At 40.2% G+C, this 17,663-nt stretch overlaps 1 protein-coding gene and 1 long non-coding RNA gene across 2 annotated transcripts in view; one reads left to right on the top strand and one right to left on the bottom strand.

Moving 5' to 3' along the window:
• Positions 1-4,460, top strand: part of LOC142599486 (uncharacterized) — a 177,427-nt gene extending 172,967 nt beyond the window's left edge. The window contains exon 3 of the long non-coding RNA XR_012833055.1: positions 4,328-4,460. This is a non-coding gene — a long non-coding RNA (uncharacterized LOC142599486). The remainder of the gene's footprint in view (positions 1-4,327) is intronic.
• FBN2 (fibrillin 2) overlaps positions 1-17,424 on the bottom strand; it is a 200,739-nt gene extending 183,315 nt beyond the window's left edge. Inside the window, 7 exon segments of the mRNA XM_075740354.1 lie at positions 8,495-8,590; positions 10,938-11,033; positions 11,615-11,713; positions 15,486-15,568; positions 16,510-16,635; positions 16,637-16,670; positions 16,673-17,424. Coding sequence (XP_075596469.1) covers positions 8,495-8,590; positions 10,938-11,033; positions 11,615-11,713; positions 15,486-15,568; positions 16,510-16,635; positions 16,637-16,670; positions 16,673-16,733 — 595 coding nt within the window. The 5' untranslated portion in view covers positions 16,734-17,424.
• Positions 17,425-17,663: the final 239 nt, after the last annotated feature.

Genomic DNA, 17,663 nt, shown 5'->3' with positions numbered 1-17,663 from the left:
GGGAGGTAACAGTAATAATCACATCCTGAAGTACCCAAAGAAAGGAAAAGAGGGAAGTAAGAGAACGGTACTGACTGGGATTACACTACTTTCTTAATCATTACTGCCAATGTCATGTTCAACATTATCCATGTCCTTTTTTAAATTGCAAAATTGAGAAATTTTCAGACACCTGCTAATAACAAACAAACATACACTCTGTAGACCTCTTATGGGCTTTTTAATATTTTAGATAGTTATTTGTCAGCTTGTGAAAGGCAAGGGAAGGGAAGTCTGAAAACCTTGCTGTTAGAGATAACAATGGATGGCAAAACAAGGTAATGTAGTGCCAGAATCTTTTAATGCTAGTAGCTACTGATATCTAAAAGTATGAAAGCAGCTTTCTGAATTGCCCTTTGGAACTACTGTAATCTGTCAAAGACTGATGTACGCAAATATCTACAAATCTGAACCTATAAAAGGAAAAGGATTTCTCTGAACAAGGCTTGCACTTAACTGTACGTATTATAAACACCTGATGACACCTCCAGTCTCAAACAAACGATTAAATTAATTAGCAAATTCTTCTAACACAGATAATCTGACCTGTTTTCCTGAATGGGGAACTCACCTGTCAGATAAAATTTTATGTTTTATTGTACATATTTCCCTCTTCTATGTGCAATTGTTAACTCTTATTATCTCCAAGAGAAATTAGAGATGTGCTTTTTTATTTTAAACTGAAGCTTTTTTAAAATAATACCAACATTGTGGCATTTTGCTTATAATAAATTTCTACTATGTGTGGAAAAAGCTTACAGAAACATTTTTAACAGAAAATTTAGAAAATAAAGTAAGTAGGAAAGCATGGTGAAGATTGAAAATTTTAGGAAGATTCAGATTTTGTAGGGCTTTGAAGTACCGCTAACTTATTTTTTGTTAAATTGATTAAACTTCATTGATTTTAGTTAAATTACACTTCAAGTTTATGATGTAATTCTTGTGTTTACCCCAGCAGTGATGAACATCCCCTATGAACTGGACCATGTAGTCAGAGTATGCTACAATGAACTAATTTTTTTTTTTCTTCACTCAAAAGGCCCAGAATGACTCCTTTACAAAATTGCAGAAAATATCTCAAGATTATATGCTCCACTTCCCAATGACTAAAAGCAGACCGAAAATTAATTAAACTGGTGTTTAGCAGGTAAGTATTCCACTTACTGTGCACTGAAAAAAAAAAGACACCAGGACACATGGCTCTGGGGCAAGAGGAAAAGAAGAATGCATGTTGATATTTGAAAGCAGCATTTAGTAATTATTTTTTATTTAATCTTACTGCCTTCCTTTATTCCTGCCTTTTCCTAAAGTGCCCTGCATTTTCATTTATACTCACTCCTACAGGATGCAAAGTTCAACAGTCTTATATTACCTAAATAGTAACAGGCAGGATGACCCCCCTAGTTAAAACCTCAGACTGAAACTCAGGATATTTGGTTGACTGCTAAGTCTGCTGAAGCTTCAACAAGTAACAACATCACATGCCTCAGCCTGTCTTGGGGGCAGGGAAGAGAATAATAATACTTCCTTTGTCCAGTTAGCTCTTCAGAGCGGGGACTCGATTACGCATACGCACACACATCCTATCCTACATAAAGAACCTCTATTTCAGTTCAGGCTAATAGTAGCCACTATAAAGCAAAAACTAGCAAAACTGAAAAGTTACATTCCCACAACTCCTACAAAAAGAGAAGACCTCATTCATCAAAAGAGCATTTTTGCTGTTAAGCACCTGAAGAAAGTTTAGAATCATTGGGGGACAGCAAAGATAAACTAAGCAACCTGAGAAAATTTCAGGTCCTTTTATAACTGCTCGTGCAGCAGTATGCCACAGCTGGCAGACAGGAAACCTCTTGAACATAACCTGCCACAGCCTGCATGGCAAGAAGTTCTGCAGTTTATGAGATTACAGGGTTAAGGCAAATATACAAGATCTGAATACATCCCCAAAAAGTTTTCACTACTTCTTTGCATGGTACTGCTACCATCAACAGATACGGAAGAGTTGTGTTAAGTTAAAAGATCTTTTGAATACCCATCAGAGGAAAGAGTATTTTCTTAAAGAATTTCATTGCCTCCTTGCTTCATTTACATCTAATCACTGTCACTTAAGCACACACAAGCATCTTCAGCAGCACTACAGAATTGTATGGTTTCTTTATAATAAAAATATATTTGAGAACTAGAGTCCCATATAAAATTGTGTCAGTTTGCTATACAAGCTTAATTTTATTCATATGTATTAGCCAAAAATATCTTTCTAACTTTTAAGTGCCAATCAGTTTCTTCAATACAGCTCCACTTGAGTTCTGTTTTCTTTGTTCCTTCCTCTTTTGCCTCAGTTACTATATACTTTTAACACTTCCACAGAGAATGCTTTTTGCTTTTCCTCACCCCTTTCTCTATGCTGTCGATTAGCTTCTTCACCCTCTTCCCAGCTTGAAGAAAACCTTTTTTTCTTTTTTCCTCTTTCTTCCCCTTTTTCTTCTATTGTCCTAATACATAGGATCATCACTGATTATATTTGAGGTCAGTTACCTTCATCTGACTCTCCCCAATAGCAAAATAATGTTAGATATATGCTCTCTTAGCCCACAAAATGAACCTCTATTTCACTTACATTCTCTGCCTCAAACCTTCTTCACTGTCCTCTGCAACATCCTGTTCTCCAAACCCAGGGACGCTTCACTTACTCTGCTGTAGTCCCTCCTTGGTCTTTTCAACTTCCTGGCCAAGTTCTTCTAGGCAATGCAGAACTGGCATAAAAATTGCTGCCTTGCACAGAGGAGGGCTTCTACTGACTACATGGCTGCATCTATGCAGAGCCTTCCCTATTAACCCAGTAAGAAACTGTAGGGAGGCAGCTGCCCCAATCACTGATCTCCTCCATCTGTTATGTGGCATGGGCTCTCAATTCCTTGAGAGACAGAAATTCCAAAATTCAGATAGTCAGAGAAAGTGTCCAGACACTTGTACTGGGAATACCAGGTGCAATGCACACATTGGGCTAAGATACATTAGCAGTGTTTTTCCTCAAAATAACCCAAAAGCTTCCCACTTTCAGAAGTTCTCATGCTATATTAAACTATTATATTTCTTCATTTTTCCTCTTTTCTCACCTGATCAAGCTTGATAGCTTTATCTGAAATCCTCTCCCTTCTTCAGAAGGATATTCTTCCCAAGCTATACATTACTACTCAGTCCAAATCCTTTTGCTTTCCATTATAAGCCACTTATGTACAGAGTAAGCAAGCACTGTTCTTTTTCCTTCTACACAAGATGAAGGCAAACTTAGATAAATCTGTGACAGTATTCTTTTTTCCCACTGCTTCTTCCTCCTTTTAACACATCATAAAGAAGGAAAAAAACCATCATTGCTTCTCCACAGCTTCATACCTCTACAGATTATCAATTTAAAAAATGCACAGGCCATGTGCAAGTAATACAAATATCATTTGGCTCAGTCTTGAGAAATCAAAGGAACTGGTCATGCTAGAAAAAAACAGCTCTTAAATGTACAACTGAGGATGAGGCCTCTTAATCAATCTGGGTATTTTTTCCCCCTATTTTTTTCACTGGGAAAAATTCAACAGCAAAATTTCAACATTTGTTTTCTTCTTAAAAAAACCAAAACAAAACACAATAAAACAATGTGTTGGTTTTGCGTGGCAAGGTTTTGGTAGCGGGGGGGCTACAGGGGTGGCTTCTGTGAGAAGCTGCCAGAAGCTTCCCCTGTGTCTGACAGAGCCAATGCCAGCCGGCTCCAAGACGGACCCGCCGCTGGCCAAGGCCAAGCCAATCAGCGCCTCTGTGATAACATATTTAAGAAAGAGAAAAACAGTTAGAGAGCGCTTTTGCAGCCAGAGAGAGGAGGGAGAAGATGTAAGAACATCTGCAGACACCAAGGTCAGTGCAGAAGGAGGGGGAGGAGGTGCTCCAGGCGCCGGAGCAAGATCCCCCTGCAGCCCGTGGTGAAGACCATGGTGAAGCAGGCTGTTCCCCTGCAGCCCATGGAGGGAGGATGAGGGGGTGTAGAGATTCCACCTGCAGCCCGTGGAGGACCCCACACCGGAGCAGGTGGAGACACCTGAAGGAGGCTGTGACCCCGTGGGAAGCCCGCGCTGGAGCAAGCTCCTGGCAGGACCTGTGGATCCGTGGAGAGAGGAGCCCACGCCAGAGCAGGTTTGCTGACAGGACTTGTGACCCCGTGGGGGACCCACGCTGGAGCAGTTTGCTCCTGAAGGTCTGCACCCCGTGGAGGAGACTCATGTTGGAGAAGGCCGTGAAGGACTGTCTCCCATGAGAGGGACTCCATGCTGGAGCAGGGGAACGATGAGAGGAGTCCTCCCCCTGAGGATGAAGAAGCGGCAGAAACACCGTGTGATGAACTGACCGTAACCCCCACTCCCCGTCCCCCTGTGCCGCTGGGGGGGGCGGAGGTTGAAGCCGGGAGTGAAGTTGAGCCCGGGAAGATGGGAGGGGTGGGGAGAGGTGTTTTTAAGATTTGGTTTTATTTCTCATTCCTCTACTCTGTTTTGCTTAGTAACAAATAAGATGAATTCCCTCTCTAAGTTCGGTCTGTTTTGCTCATGATGATAATTAGAGAATGATCTCTCCCTGTCCTTATCTCGACCCGTAAGTTTTTTTCATTGTACCTTTTCTCCCCTGTCTAATGAAAGAGGGGAGTGATAGAGCGGCTCTGGTGGGCACCTGGCCCTCAGCCAGGGTCAACCCACCACAAACAGAAAAAATAAAATGCTTGAATCTTGTGTATTTACAAATCAACGACAAGAAGCTGACCAAAAGAACAGAATTGATAGGAAGTATAAAAGGTCATTGTATATATCAGAAAGAGTAAAGCATGAGCTCCCAAACAGGTTCTGTTGTCTTGTTAACCCAGCAGCAGGTCTCAAGTTAAATACCAGTCATTAGTTACTGCTCAGCCTCCTGTCTCCAGCCCGGAAATCAGTCTGCTTGGAGCCCAGATAGCTGAACAAGCAGTCACGTTTTATCATATAACTGAGGCTGGGAGGCCAATCTGAAGGAAAGCTACATATGTTCTATATTAGGAAGAAAATACCTAATTTAAAAAAACTTTATTTACAGAACAATAAAAAGTATGCATTTAAAACACAGCAATGTAAAAAAATAACAAAACAAAATCTCCTATAACTATGATGTGATTTGCAAGGGAAGTTCACATAACCTTAAACTGTAAAATTTTAGTTAAAGAGTTATGAACTATTGCTAAACTCAGTTTAAAATTAAAGAGGCATTTCTTACTGTAAAGTATTACAGGCAACTATTGCAACCAACAGATGAAGAAATTATTGCCTTTTGCATTTTGTTGGAAAGCATATACTTCTTATTAGGTTAAAAGTGTTAGTTACAAATTACTATTGAACACAATCAGCATTTAAGGTATCTTTTACAGGTTTTTAGGTACTCCAGCTCATGCAAAGCATAAAAAAATTTAACATTTACAGTTATTATATTGGAGATTTTTTTATAGTCATTACCGAGATATACTACAGGAGTTATCTTTCTTTAACTTAATAATAGTTCAATAAATTAGTAACTATTTCTTTTTTTGAATCTGAGAAAGTCTAGACAACACAAGATAAGAGACTAGGTGAAATTTTACTTAGCCCTGTCCACTGTTGTAAAAGCATATTATATTACATTATATTAGATATGCGAATGATATATGCAATTATATATATTAAATATATGTCATATTCTTGTGACAGTGACAGAAGCAAATTAGGCTTACTACCTCCAGTTTCAAGTGTGGAAATGTAAACTTTTGTTTATAATAACTCAATTTCCAAATAGCCATGTAATGTAGCTTAAATCTCATATAACAATAGCATTCTACACATCAAATTGAAAGGTGAAGACTTTCAAGAACAGCTAAGAAATATGGATGCCAAAATACTGGTGTTCAATTCCTTTACGTGGCTTGAATTTTGCAGCTTAAAGTTTCACAATGAATTGTAAGAAAGCAAACTTCAATGCTTTCATCACCACAAAAGTTAAAGTTACAATACCCACATGTACTAGAATCTTTTAAACAAGTCAACCTATTTCAAGTATAAGCATCATTATTAAAAAATCTGAGCCATCATCACAGCTGGAGCCTGTCATATGTATTACATGCAAAGTAGCTCTGAGAAAAGGACTGTGGGGGTCCTAGTAGGCAATAACCTGAACATGAAGCAGCAACGTACCCTTGCAGCAGAGAAGACCAGCTGCATGGGCTCTATCAGGCTGAGTGTAGCATCCAATCCAGGGAAGTGGCCCTTCACTTCCATTTGGCACTTGTAAGACTGTGTCAGAGCACTGTGTCCAGGTTTAGACTCCCAATACAAGAAAGAAATGGACATACTGAAGAAAGGCCAGGGGAGGGCTAACAAATTGGTCAGGGAGCTGGAGATCTTGCCCTCTGTGGAAAGGCTGAAGGACCAGATTTCATCCAGTTTTGAGAAGGTTTCAAAGAGACTTTATTGCTGCCTATAACTAACTTTCTGTTCAGAGAATACAGAGAAATTGAAGACAGACTCATGGAGGCCCACAGCAATCAGACAAGAGGCAACAAATACAAGCTAGAATATGCAAAATTGCAGTTAGATACTAGGGATTTATTTATTTATTTGTTACCACAAGAGTGGTCAAATAGTGGAACAGGTTGTCCAGAGATGTTGTAGAATCTGCATCCTTGAAGGTATTCAAAACCTGACTGAACATGGACCAGGCTGATCTGATTAGACCTGCTCTGAGCAAGTATTGCACTAGATGGCATGTGGGGGTCCTTTCTGATTTAAATTACTTTATCAATCTGAGAAGTCTACTTCTGCCCTGTATGGGTGTCTCATTCACTGCTAATGTGAACTAAGAATGTGACTTTCTATTTTCTATTAATGCAAATGATCCCATACCTCTTTTCAGTATTGACAATCTTTTGAGTATTTTAAAGGAGTAAGATAACAATGCATATTAGTATTCAGCATTTCACACTATCATTGCTCAGTTCTTCAGTACCATTTTTGATGAGAACATGTATTCACAGATACAACTTGGAGAAAGACAAAATATAATATTTCTTCTAAGCTCTTCAGCATCATCTTTGATTACTCTTGAAAATGTCATGTTAAAGGATGTACAACTTTCTTGTTTTGATAAGCAATCCTCACTATATCCACTCTTTAAAAATCCATTCTAAATAAACAGTAATTTGGGTTACACTTGTCAGTTTGATGCACATAGAATACGTTCTACAGTTACATCTAATTTGAGCAGTTCTACATTACTATATTTCCACAGTCTTGGTTTCAAAATACAAAATTCTGATTTATTAAAAAGCAAGAAGTATACATTTCTGAGAGTGGACATAGGTTTATTCTAACTCACTATATATGGACTTACGGCTTACCAGTACCTGAAGGGGGCCTACAGGAAAGATGGTGAGGGACTGTTTATCAGGGAGTGTAGTGGCAGGACAAGGGGTAATGGGTTTAAGCTGAAGGAGGGTGGATTTAGATTAGAAAGAAATTCTTTACTGTTAGAGTGGTGAGGCACTGGAACAGGTTGCCCAGAGAGGTTGTGGATGCCCCACCCCTGGAAGGTTCAAGGCCAGGTTGGATGGGGCTTTGGGCAACCTGTTCTAGTGGAGGGCATCCCTGCTCGCAGCAGGGGGGTTGGAACTAGATGATCTTTGAGGTCCCTTCCAACCCAAACCATTGTATGATTCTATGATTCTATGACTTAGTGCCCTAATTATTTGTAAGCTAATCACATAGTGTACTGCTAACGAAGTTTTGTTCAGCATCATTAAAACTGACTTTGTCAGTGTATCCCTAAAGGATGAGGTATTTCTCCACAAAATTTTAAAATAAAATCCTAGTTTAGTCCCCAGTTCATGAAAGCACTCTAAGTTAGGCCATGTGTAAGATGTTTTCTTGAATAAGAATAGGTTTAGGAACTGATCTCAATATTACGGTAATTGGTTATTTTTTTGCTCCATCTCTGACTTTCTCCTATAGGATAGAACTAACCAGAGCAAATAACTTCCCAAGTTTCTCTTATGAAAGAGGTGTTACAGAGAAAAACAATCCTTCAACTAGTTATACTTACACAATTCTAACACCATTAGCATTTTTGCTGTAATGTTGTTTCACATAGCTGAGAGCAAAAGATAGCTTATTTTTTAACTACTATATGAACAAAATAAGCAGTCTAAATTAGCTCAAATTCCTACCAATTGTGATAGCTTTGTACTTGCCAATCTGAAATGTGGCTACCAGACTAAAAAGGAAAACATTTTCTAAAATTACAAATACTAAATGGTTTACTGGAAGCTTACTGGCTCAGCCAAAAAATACACAGCATAAAATATGTACACACTGTATTGTTGCATGCAACTGCTCATAATTTCCTTCCTTATTTTTTTTTTTACCTCTTTCACACTGAGGGCCAGTAAATCCATAGACACATGCACAGCGATTAGGTCCAATACACCGTCCTCCATTCTGGCAGCCATTTTCACAGACAGCTTTAATTAACAAAAAAACGTTTTAAATGTTATAGTAATGATATTCCAAAGATTACCATATGCAGCATTCAATTTTTTTTTTTTTTTTCCTCTCAACTGCTCTAAGTCTTTCTGGACCTGAAGACCAAACTGATCTTCTTCCTACCCATCTTCACCAACAATAATGATTGTTCAAGTCAAATTCCTTTAGCCCAAATTCCATTAGTACCTGTTTAATGCTAATTGCAAGCATCTGTTTAATTAATCATATTCAGCATAGATTCTGAGCACATGTTTAACAAGTATATTTTTAAACTGTTGTGCAGATCTAGTCACTTATCATAAGAACTTCTATCCATCACTGAATTTAGCAGATAAAAACTATTTTGAGGTTTTTGAGCATATTAAATTGTGCTGTTCAGTCAGAACAGCAAGAAATCTTTCAAGAAGGGACGCTTGGGGATTCTGAGAGACAGATAATTCAAGTCTCAGAGTTAATACTGCTGGCAGAAGTGATGTTTAGAGCAAGGGAAAAGAGTTAGTGGTTTAGCTCAGTTTTAAGTACCTTCAAAAACTGTTCCTAAAAGATCCCAACAAGAAATAAAATTATTTTTGTGGGGTATAAATCCACAGTATATATGGATGGAGAAGGTCCTTTACAGTTGTGCGACTTTGGAGCACCCACTCATGCTAATTATCAATGGTGTGAATCAAGAACAAAGCCTCCTGCCAAAGCACTGAAATCTTCTCAATTTGACAGGAAGATAGTTCTTCAGTGAGGTTGAAAAATACCATTAAATGAGTGCTTTAACTAACTAATTCTGTATATTTTCAGGCTCATTGCTTCCAGGACACATAGCATTGTTTCAAATCAAAACTTTCACCTTCAAAGACAGCCCCAGCATTTTTACGTAGCTCTGAACAACAGTGAAGACATTTTGGTCTAGAAGTCTCTAGGCCACCTTCCTACAGAGGTGTCCCAAGTTTAAAGGTGGCATTTGTAACATATTTGAGTGTCCAGTGCAAAAGAATCCCAGCAACCTAGAGAAGGCAAATATTTCAATCTGGGGAAAATGTACACATGCCTCCTATATCAAAATGGGGAACATAAAATATACCCTCATGTGGAAATGTGACAAAGCTTTACTTCTTACAAAGAACTATAAAACCGAAATTTTACTAAGAATGCATATCTTATGCATAAAATGAAGATACTTCTCTGCCAGGGTTTCTTTACTGAATCAATGGACAATGACATTTTAGTAAGACAATCAACTTCAGCAGATTTAAGAAACAATTACATTTTACTAAAAAGAAATAAAGAGATATTTACATTTATTAGACATTCATTCTATACTATGTCTAGAAGAATAATAATCTTACTTGAAATTTTAACTATCCTATACACTGTAACCAATCTCCACAGATTTTCTGGAATGCTTGACTCACTGATTGAAAATTCCATCCTCTTTTCCTTTACTCACTGGTAATACGCCCTGTCTGAGAGCATTCATGTGTTGACTCAATACTTTAAAATTAGCAGGAAGGGGCCAGCAACTCTTAAAAGTAAATTCGATGGTGACTAGGGTCACCTTTTAGGATTACAGTTATTACCTAAAATTTTAGGGAATTTTATCCCAGTAGAAATAAAGCAAGAACAAGACTGCTCTCCAGCATTTGCAAAAATGACTGACACAAAAGTATGTTCTTCCACACTATTCAGTCTAACTGTTCTTTGCAGAGCTGCCTTTTGTTTGTCTCTAGTTCCTTCAGTCTACTCTCAGCAACTAATTTCTCAGCTTATTAGTAGCCTCACAATGCCCTTTGAGTCTTTCTTCATCCCTGCAGCCTTTAGTGATTTTTACTGTTCGCTAAAGGTGCATAGCTTGTAAACACTGTACTGTGATAGGTAGAGCTGTGCAAATAAGTGACTTTCTATGTTGCCTGCCAAACCAAAAAGGTATCCAAAAGTTTGAACTGTGCTTAATTTTCTTCCGTAGTCAAGTAAAAAACAGAAAAACATGCTTTAAGCTAGCAGTTAGGCTGTTTTTCTGAGGTGGAGAGACTTCCTCAAAGAGAATGAAAAATCAGTGATCATCTGTTAAGGAAAGTGGTATGTATACCACCATGTCTCCCAAAGCATTTTCCAAACCTCTTTGGTGAATTTGAGTTTTAGAGAACACAAATGCACTTCATGCATGAACTGACTTTCAGCTAAACACTATACCCCAAAACAGCATTAAATGTCTTGCAGACATTTCATTATATATTAGCATATTGGCTTTTTTATCTTCTACTCTACCTAAAGTAAGAAGGCTAACTTGCAGGACGTGGATTGAATTTCAGATGTAACAGAGCAGTTACTTACGCTGCCCACAGTAAATTCCAACGTAGCCCTTCTGGCACTGGCACCGGTCGTCCGTGCACGTGCCGCCATTCATGCACCTGATGCTGCACTGTTGTACTGCAACGGACCCCAGGCAGAGAGATACCAGTCAGCCAAAATACCACATTGGGAAGCAAATGTGGATAAACCAGAGACAACTGGAAGGAGACATGAGCTTTGCACAATACATGCTATGTATTTAAGCATACACTCAGGTATTCTTGGAACCAAAGCTGTCCCAGTTGTAGCTACTAGTCAGCCATTATTTTAAAAGCAAGAGTGAAGAGGTTTTTTAGAGTCTTCCAAGACTATATTTAGTAACTTAGAACTTTTAACTCTCTTGGAGGCTGTACAATCTTCATTTCTTAGGAAAAAGGACTGGATGAAAATGTTAATACCACACACATTTATATTTAAACTTGCTTTTCTCTTTAAACACACTTTTTTTTTTCAATTTGTCACACAAAGTAAACATGCACACATGGTGTATCAAACTTTATCAAAAACTAGAGATATACCACAGTGTAAGTTACATGCATATATGCAGTAATGACAAGTTATTTTTAAAGAATTTACACAGTAGTTATTTTTGAGTTGACACTCAAAGATAATTACTCAAAATGAAATCTCTAAGGAAAATAAATATAGTAAGTCCTTACTAGATTTTGATCCACAAGTAGGTGATATTTGTCCACTTGCACAAGTGCACATGTTAGGACGGGAACAAAATCCATCACCACAGCTATTTCTACAAATTGCTGAGGAAGAACACAATTAAAAAGACAGTGATTAACCCTAGTCTTAAACCACACACACAAAAAAGCCAAAAGTATGTTAACAGCTTCTTTAAAAGAAAAACAAACACTTGAATACTCAGTTCATTGGAGCAGTTAATATACGTATATACATGCAAAACTAATTGTAAGTTAAATAGAGCAAACTGAATTTTGGTATAATTGGTATCTCTGACAAAATTAAAGACCAACAGAATTGAATATGGCATATTCAAACACTGGTCTGACCACTGAAACCAGATAATCAACTCCTCTAATTAGAAATACCAGCCTATTACACAAGCAATGTAAAATTATTAAAGTTATATATTTCAGACCACTTTAGACTACTTTACCAGGAATCCAAGATTTGAATGGATATAAACATAATCATAAATGCCAATTTGTGGTATGGCTTCTGTCTTATAATTGCTATTTTAGAGGCATTGCACAGTCTCTTTTTTCTAAATTATCCATCCTTTACACAAAGCGGTGTTGTGGGAAGCCAATGTCCAAATGCTTGGCTTTGCAGATTTTGTGTAGTTTCTGTAAATATAGTTTTCTGTACTCAAATATTTCCACATTGTCATTTAGAAACTAACTTTATAGAAATCTCAGGGAAGCCTGTCCACACTATATTACATACGCACAACACACACCCCATTGTGCTATCCCCTGGTGCATCAAAGTCATACATGCCCTTCTCACTCACCAGCCAAGGGAGCTCTACTGCTCAAAGGAACAACAGAACCAGAAAAGACTTAAAGGCTAAATCTAGACTGTAAAGATCAAAATGAATACATTTAAGTAATCTGCTGGATTAGCAAATGCACTGAAAGATAGCCTGAAATACTAAGAGCCAGTACAGCACAGGAGGACCTCAAAAAACACAAGAGACCTCTTGTAAAGCAAAAGAATAAGCAAGAATCACAGTTTCTTTGTAAGTAACTCTGGGGTTTTGAAAGAATCAGATAATCTGGAAGTACATCTCCACTGAAAAACTAGACAAGGTAGATAATTTGCCAAGAATATACTGATTACCTAAAAAATTGTCTATAGACATTAAAAGGAAGGAAAAAACCCACACCTGGCCACATACAAAAGAAAGCTGAGATAAGACCTTTCCCAGAACACTTGTGCTCAACTTCTGATTTAGAAAAACATGCAACAACATGTTGAGACACAACTCCCATAATAAGCAAATTGCTTTCTTGCCCCATTACAGAATTCAAATATGCCCCCTGCAAAATTTACATGTTTCCCTTTGCCCTTTCTCCACCAAATCAGAAGCTCTGTACTGATGCCAAACATTACCAAACCAGATCAGATTTTGTAAACCCACGTCCTCCTTGACATACTCCTCTAAAGGCCACATTTTCTACACAAGTGAGGAGAAGACAAAGCCACATTAGTGGTCCACTGACACCACTCTGAAGGCATCAAAAGGATGCAATGTGGATCATCTGCATTTATACTTAAATTCCTCTGCAACTATGCCCTAAATGTGAAGCCATGAGAGGTGAAAGAGTTTGTTGGATTTCACTATTTAGTTGAAATTAGTTGAAATTAATTGAAATACTTTTTCCATTAGCAGATGTAAAAGTGAGCAACTCAGATTCAGTGCACTTGACAAACACAGGGAACAGGCCTCTTTTCCTTACATCACTGTTCAGTCCATCTTTATACAATGTAACTCAGTCTCCTGATTAAGCAAGGTCTACATTTAGACCATTTTGTTAGTTATTATCTGTTCAGGGCAAGTTTTTTATCAACTGAAAGCCCTATAGCTGAAAGCATACTCTAAATATGCTTTCATCAGGGCACTTTATTTTATTTAAAGAAAAGGGAAACCCAACTAGACCTTTCTTTTTTAGATAGAAGATCACTTCTAATCATAAATATGTCACAGATCACCAACAACCATCATCATGTTATCAACTGAAAACACAGTAAGGTCAGAATGGTTTCCTGTTGACCTACCACTAGGTGATAGATGTCTTTTCATGAAATAAGACTTTAAACTCACCAGTTATAACCTGGACTGCTTATAATCAATGCATCTCCAATAAAAGGTTTGCCAGGTAGTCTGTCATCCTGTGCAGGGGGCTTTGTCCGACTGAACAGCTCTAGCTAGAGGGACCATCATCTTCACAAATGTTTAACATGAGCATAGAAATCTGTGCTCTTAAACTTTTACCAAAAATACAAATAGAAAAGCAGGACAGCCAATCTTACAGATGGTCTGGCACAACCGGGCACCCTTCAAACATGCTAGAGAGCTGCAATTAAGCTCCAGGAAGTAAATAGGAGCTAAAGATGTCCTTTGTGCACATAAATCAATAGTGAGTCAAAGATTATTCTGGATGTGAAAAGACCTGAGATCAAGGTCTTTAAGAGGCACCGAGAGTCACAATTTAAGGATAATTTATAAGGATTTCTGAAAGCACCTATATCATCGTCTGTCTCTAATTTCATTGGGGCTAGATACCCAGCTGAGTTTGAAAAACTTATTAACAGCATATTAGGCATCCTAAATCTATTTGAGAAACTCCAGATTACATTTAAGTAAGCCACTATTGTAAGAGATGATAAATGTAAACTGAACATTCTGAGGAGCTCCTCTTATTCCACAGTGGTATCGATACCAGCATCTTCCTTTGAATGACACAGTTAACCTTTGCTAGGAAATGCTGGGTCAACCCTAAATGAAAATCAGCAATACATGGCATGGTTATAAGAAATACTGGCAAGGCAAATTTACTCATGTAACACAAATAGATGTGAATAGGCTGATAGCCCTGAATCACAAGGCCACAGCCCAGAGGCCGTGACTAAGTTTGGCAGATCTTGGCTTGCCATCCATTCCTTCCCTAGTTTATTCCTGTATGTCTGTAGTATGTTAGATGGACTATTGCAAAGACCTTCATTGCTTATGTAAAGGGCAATACATTCTTGAACCTGACTTCTGAAGTTGAGCATACTTATTAGCAAAAGGATGGTGACAGGGTAGGATGAATGGTAACAGGCTCACATTAAAATTCAAGGCCTATAGGAAGCATGTGTCTAATACCAGCTTTTATCTAACAGACAGAAAATTCAACTTAATTCTCTATTTCCTTTCTAGATAGACAATGTTTCCTAACCAGAGTATTGAGCAGATTCCCCTCCCTCCCCCCTTTTTTTTCTTCTTGTTTTTTTCCGAGCCATGTCGCCAGCCACATCTGTCAGCACGGTACCTATTATGACCAGGCAGTAATCCGAGTCTACATGCTTTATAGCTATTAAAACACAACTACAAATGACAGGCAAGAGCATCAGTACCCCAGATGTAAAAAAGTTTTCCATTTGATTGTAATTCCAAGCCTAGCACAGAAGTTTCACAAAACTGCAGATCTGATTTGGTTTATAGTAGCACATTTTGGCTTTTTTTTTTCTGTTACTATAGCTGATTATTTGATTTATGCAAGTTTTTTTCTTTTCCTTCATTGTCATGTTCTTCTTTGTAAAAAACTAAGTGGAGACATGCCTCTTACGAACACACCAAAGAAAATACAACAATTTGCCAATATTTCGATTACAAGAAACGTGGACCTGTAAATCCATCATTTTTTCTATTTTTTCCCTTTTTTTTAAAAAATAAGGCAAAAGAAAGAACTGAATACTCTTTTCTCCTACTGAATGGAGCAGTAACTCACAGGAGAATGTTTATTTTTATTATTACCACTAGGGCAGCAGAAACTTGAAGTCAGACACTTACGAACAATGCACTGATTTCCTCCAGGGAGCGTTTTCCACCCAGGGCAACAGTACGAATGGAATCTAGAGCCACACACATTAGGCCTGTCACATAGACAAACAAATAAATGTATATACAAAAATATAAAGCAGTGTAAATAGAATCCAAAGTTTTAGGTACACACAATGGAAGAAACCAGCCACATGAAACACAAAAATTGTATAGCAAAGATCTCTACAAAAAAATCTTCCCCAAAGGAACACAATACTCCTCCAAGAAGTTCCAAGCCATTTCCTTTTGTATTAGTTCAACTGGTTTGTACAAAGAGGAGAGGCAGACTAGGCAACAGTGGGCCACATTCATCCCTGGTGGAACTACAGCGGATAAGTGAGGGATGAGTTTGGCTCTACATTCACATAGTCTTAGAAGTCTTGCCATAAAAATTGGCTTCATGCTGCCATTTGACACAAGGCAGAGGGGATGACTGGACATAAACATTAATAAACTAATTCAAATTACCAAGAACTCCCCAAATGTAAAAAAAAAAACAAAACAAAAAAAACAAAAAAAAACCAAACAAAAAACCCCACAACATCAACCAGATTTTGCATAGTTTCTCAGTAGAAGCCAAAGTAAAGCGAAAGTCAAAGTATCTTAATATTGTAACATGCTTGAATAAAAAGCCCAATGTGATACATCTAGTAGTTGTAATGCAGCCCCACACAAGGTCTGCTTTTAATATAATCGCGCTAAATCAAACATCGTATTTCATAGCCGAGGACAAAATATCAAGTTCCATTCATTACAATTCCTTAGTTACGTAAAGGGGCCGGTAGGTAAGATGTACCGCAAGCAAACACGGAAACCGCAGGCTCGGGTTTGAGGTGGGGGGCAGGTAGGGGGCGGCCACAGGGAGGGGGCTGCTCGCTGGGGAGCGGGCTGCGCGATGCTGCCGCAGGACCGTCCGCCGGTGCTGAGCGGCAGCGGGGAAGGGCTTTCAGGCTGCGGAAGGCGGAAGCCCGAGCGCGGCGCGGCGCATCCCTACCCGCGGAGGAAGTTCTGCTGTCCTCGCCTGCGGACCCGGCCGGCGGCGCCGGCGCTGCTGGCCCCGTCCTCCCGGTACGCGGCGGCAGGATAGATGCCGCCCGCTCCTCCCGCAGGACGGACCCGCCGGCGGCTTTTGTTGCCCGGCTGCTCCCTGCGCCAGAGGGCCAGGCAGCCCAGCCACAGGAAGCAGGGCTGCACCCAGAGCCACCGCCGTCTCCCCATCCTGCGGCTGCCCCCGTGGGAAACGGCGGCGGCGGCGGGAGAGGAGCCGGAGAGAGATGTGCCTGTCTCGCACCGCCGTCAGCGGGCACGGCTCCGCTCCTCGTTGGGGGTAGGCTTCAGCCGCGGAAACTTTCGTCTCTCCTCCCCAGCCTGCCCTGCCGCCGCAGCCGTCAGCGGGACACGGTGATACCAACAGCGGGGTCCACGTCGCATCCCCCCCCCCCCTCCTCTCTCTCCAAAGAGAGGGGGGGGAAAAAAAAGTGAAAGAAGTTGAGTTGGTCGGAATTTTCCTTCCCCTCTCCCGAAAAGGAAATCCAACAGAACCACGTTGAATTTCCCTAGACAAAAACAAGAACAAGACGATAATTAAACGCGTCCAAAGAGAAGAGCCGAGATGGACTGAGACAAGAGCAAAAATCCCTGCCAAGCACAGGGGGCGGTTTTACAGTTGGCTGGCGGTGCGGGAGAGGCCGGGAGTCACCGGCCCCGCCTCCGCCTCCCGGCCGGTGCTGCAGCGGCCTCGGGGGAAAGGGGGCGAGCGGCTCCGCGGGCCCGGGGCGAGGGATGCGGGTTGCCGATGGCGCTGCCGCCGCCGGCACCGCGAGGCGAGGCTGGGCCAAGGGGAGCGGAGTGAAGCGGGCGCCGCTACCGACGCACACGTGGGGCTTCGGCGGGAGCCGGGAAGAGAGAACGGCGGGGGGGGAGGGGGGGGGAGGGGAGGAGAGGGGACACGCGGGCGGCTGCCGGAGAGCCGGTGGGACGCAGAGCAGAGGGCGGGAGAACGGTGCAGGGAGAGTTGGCCCAAAAGGGAATTCTGCGCTTTCCTTCGGCGCCCCCTCTCCTCCCAAACTTCTGGGAACTGTACTGTGAAATGTACACGGTCCTGCCTTTGTGGAGAGACTTAGAAGTAAAACCCCTACATGGAAAAAC

This window comes from Balearica regulorum, chromosome Z, assembly GCF_011004875.1.
Source record: "Balearica regulorum gibbericeps isolate bBalReg1 chromosome Z, bBalReg1.pri, whole genome shotgun sequence".
In the NCBI taxonomy this organism is placed as follows: domain Eukaryota; kingdom Metazoa; phylum Chordata; class Aves; order Gruiformes; family Gruidae; genus Balearica; species Balearica regulorum.
This window is presented reverse-complemented; position numbering and strand designations above follow the sequence as displayed.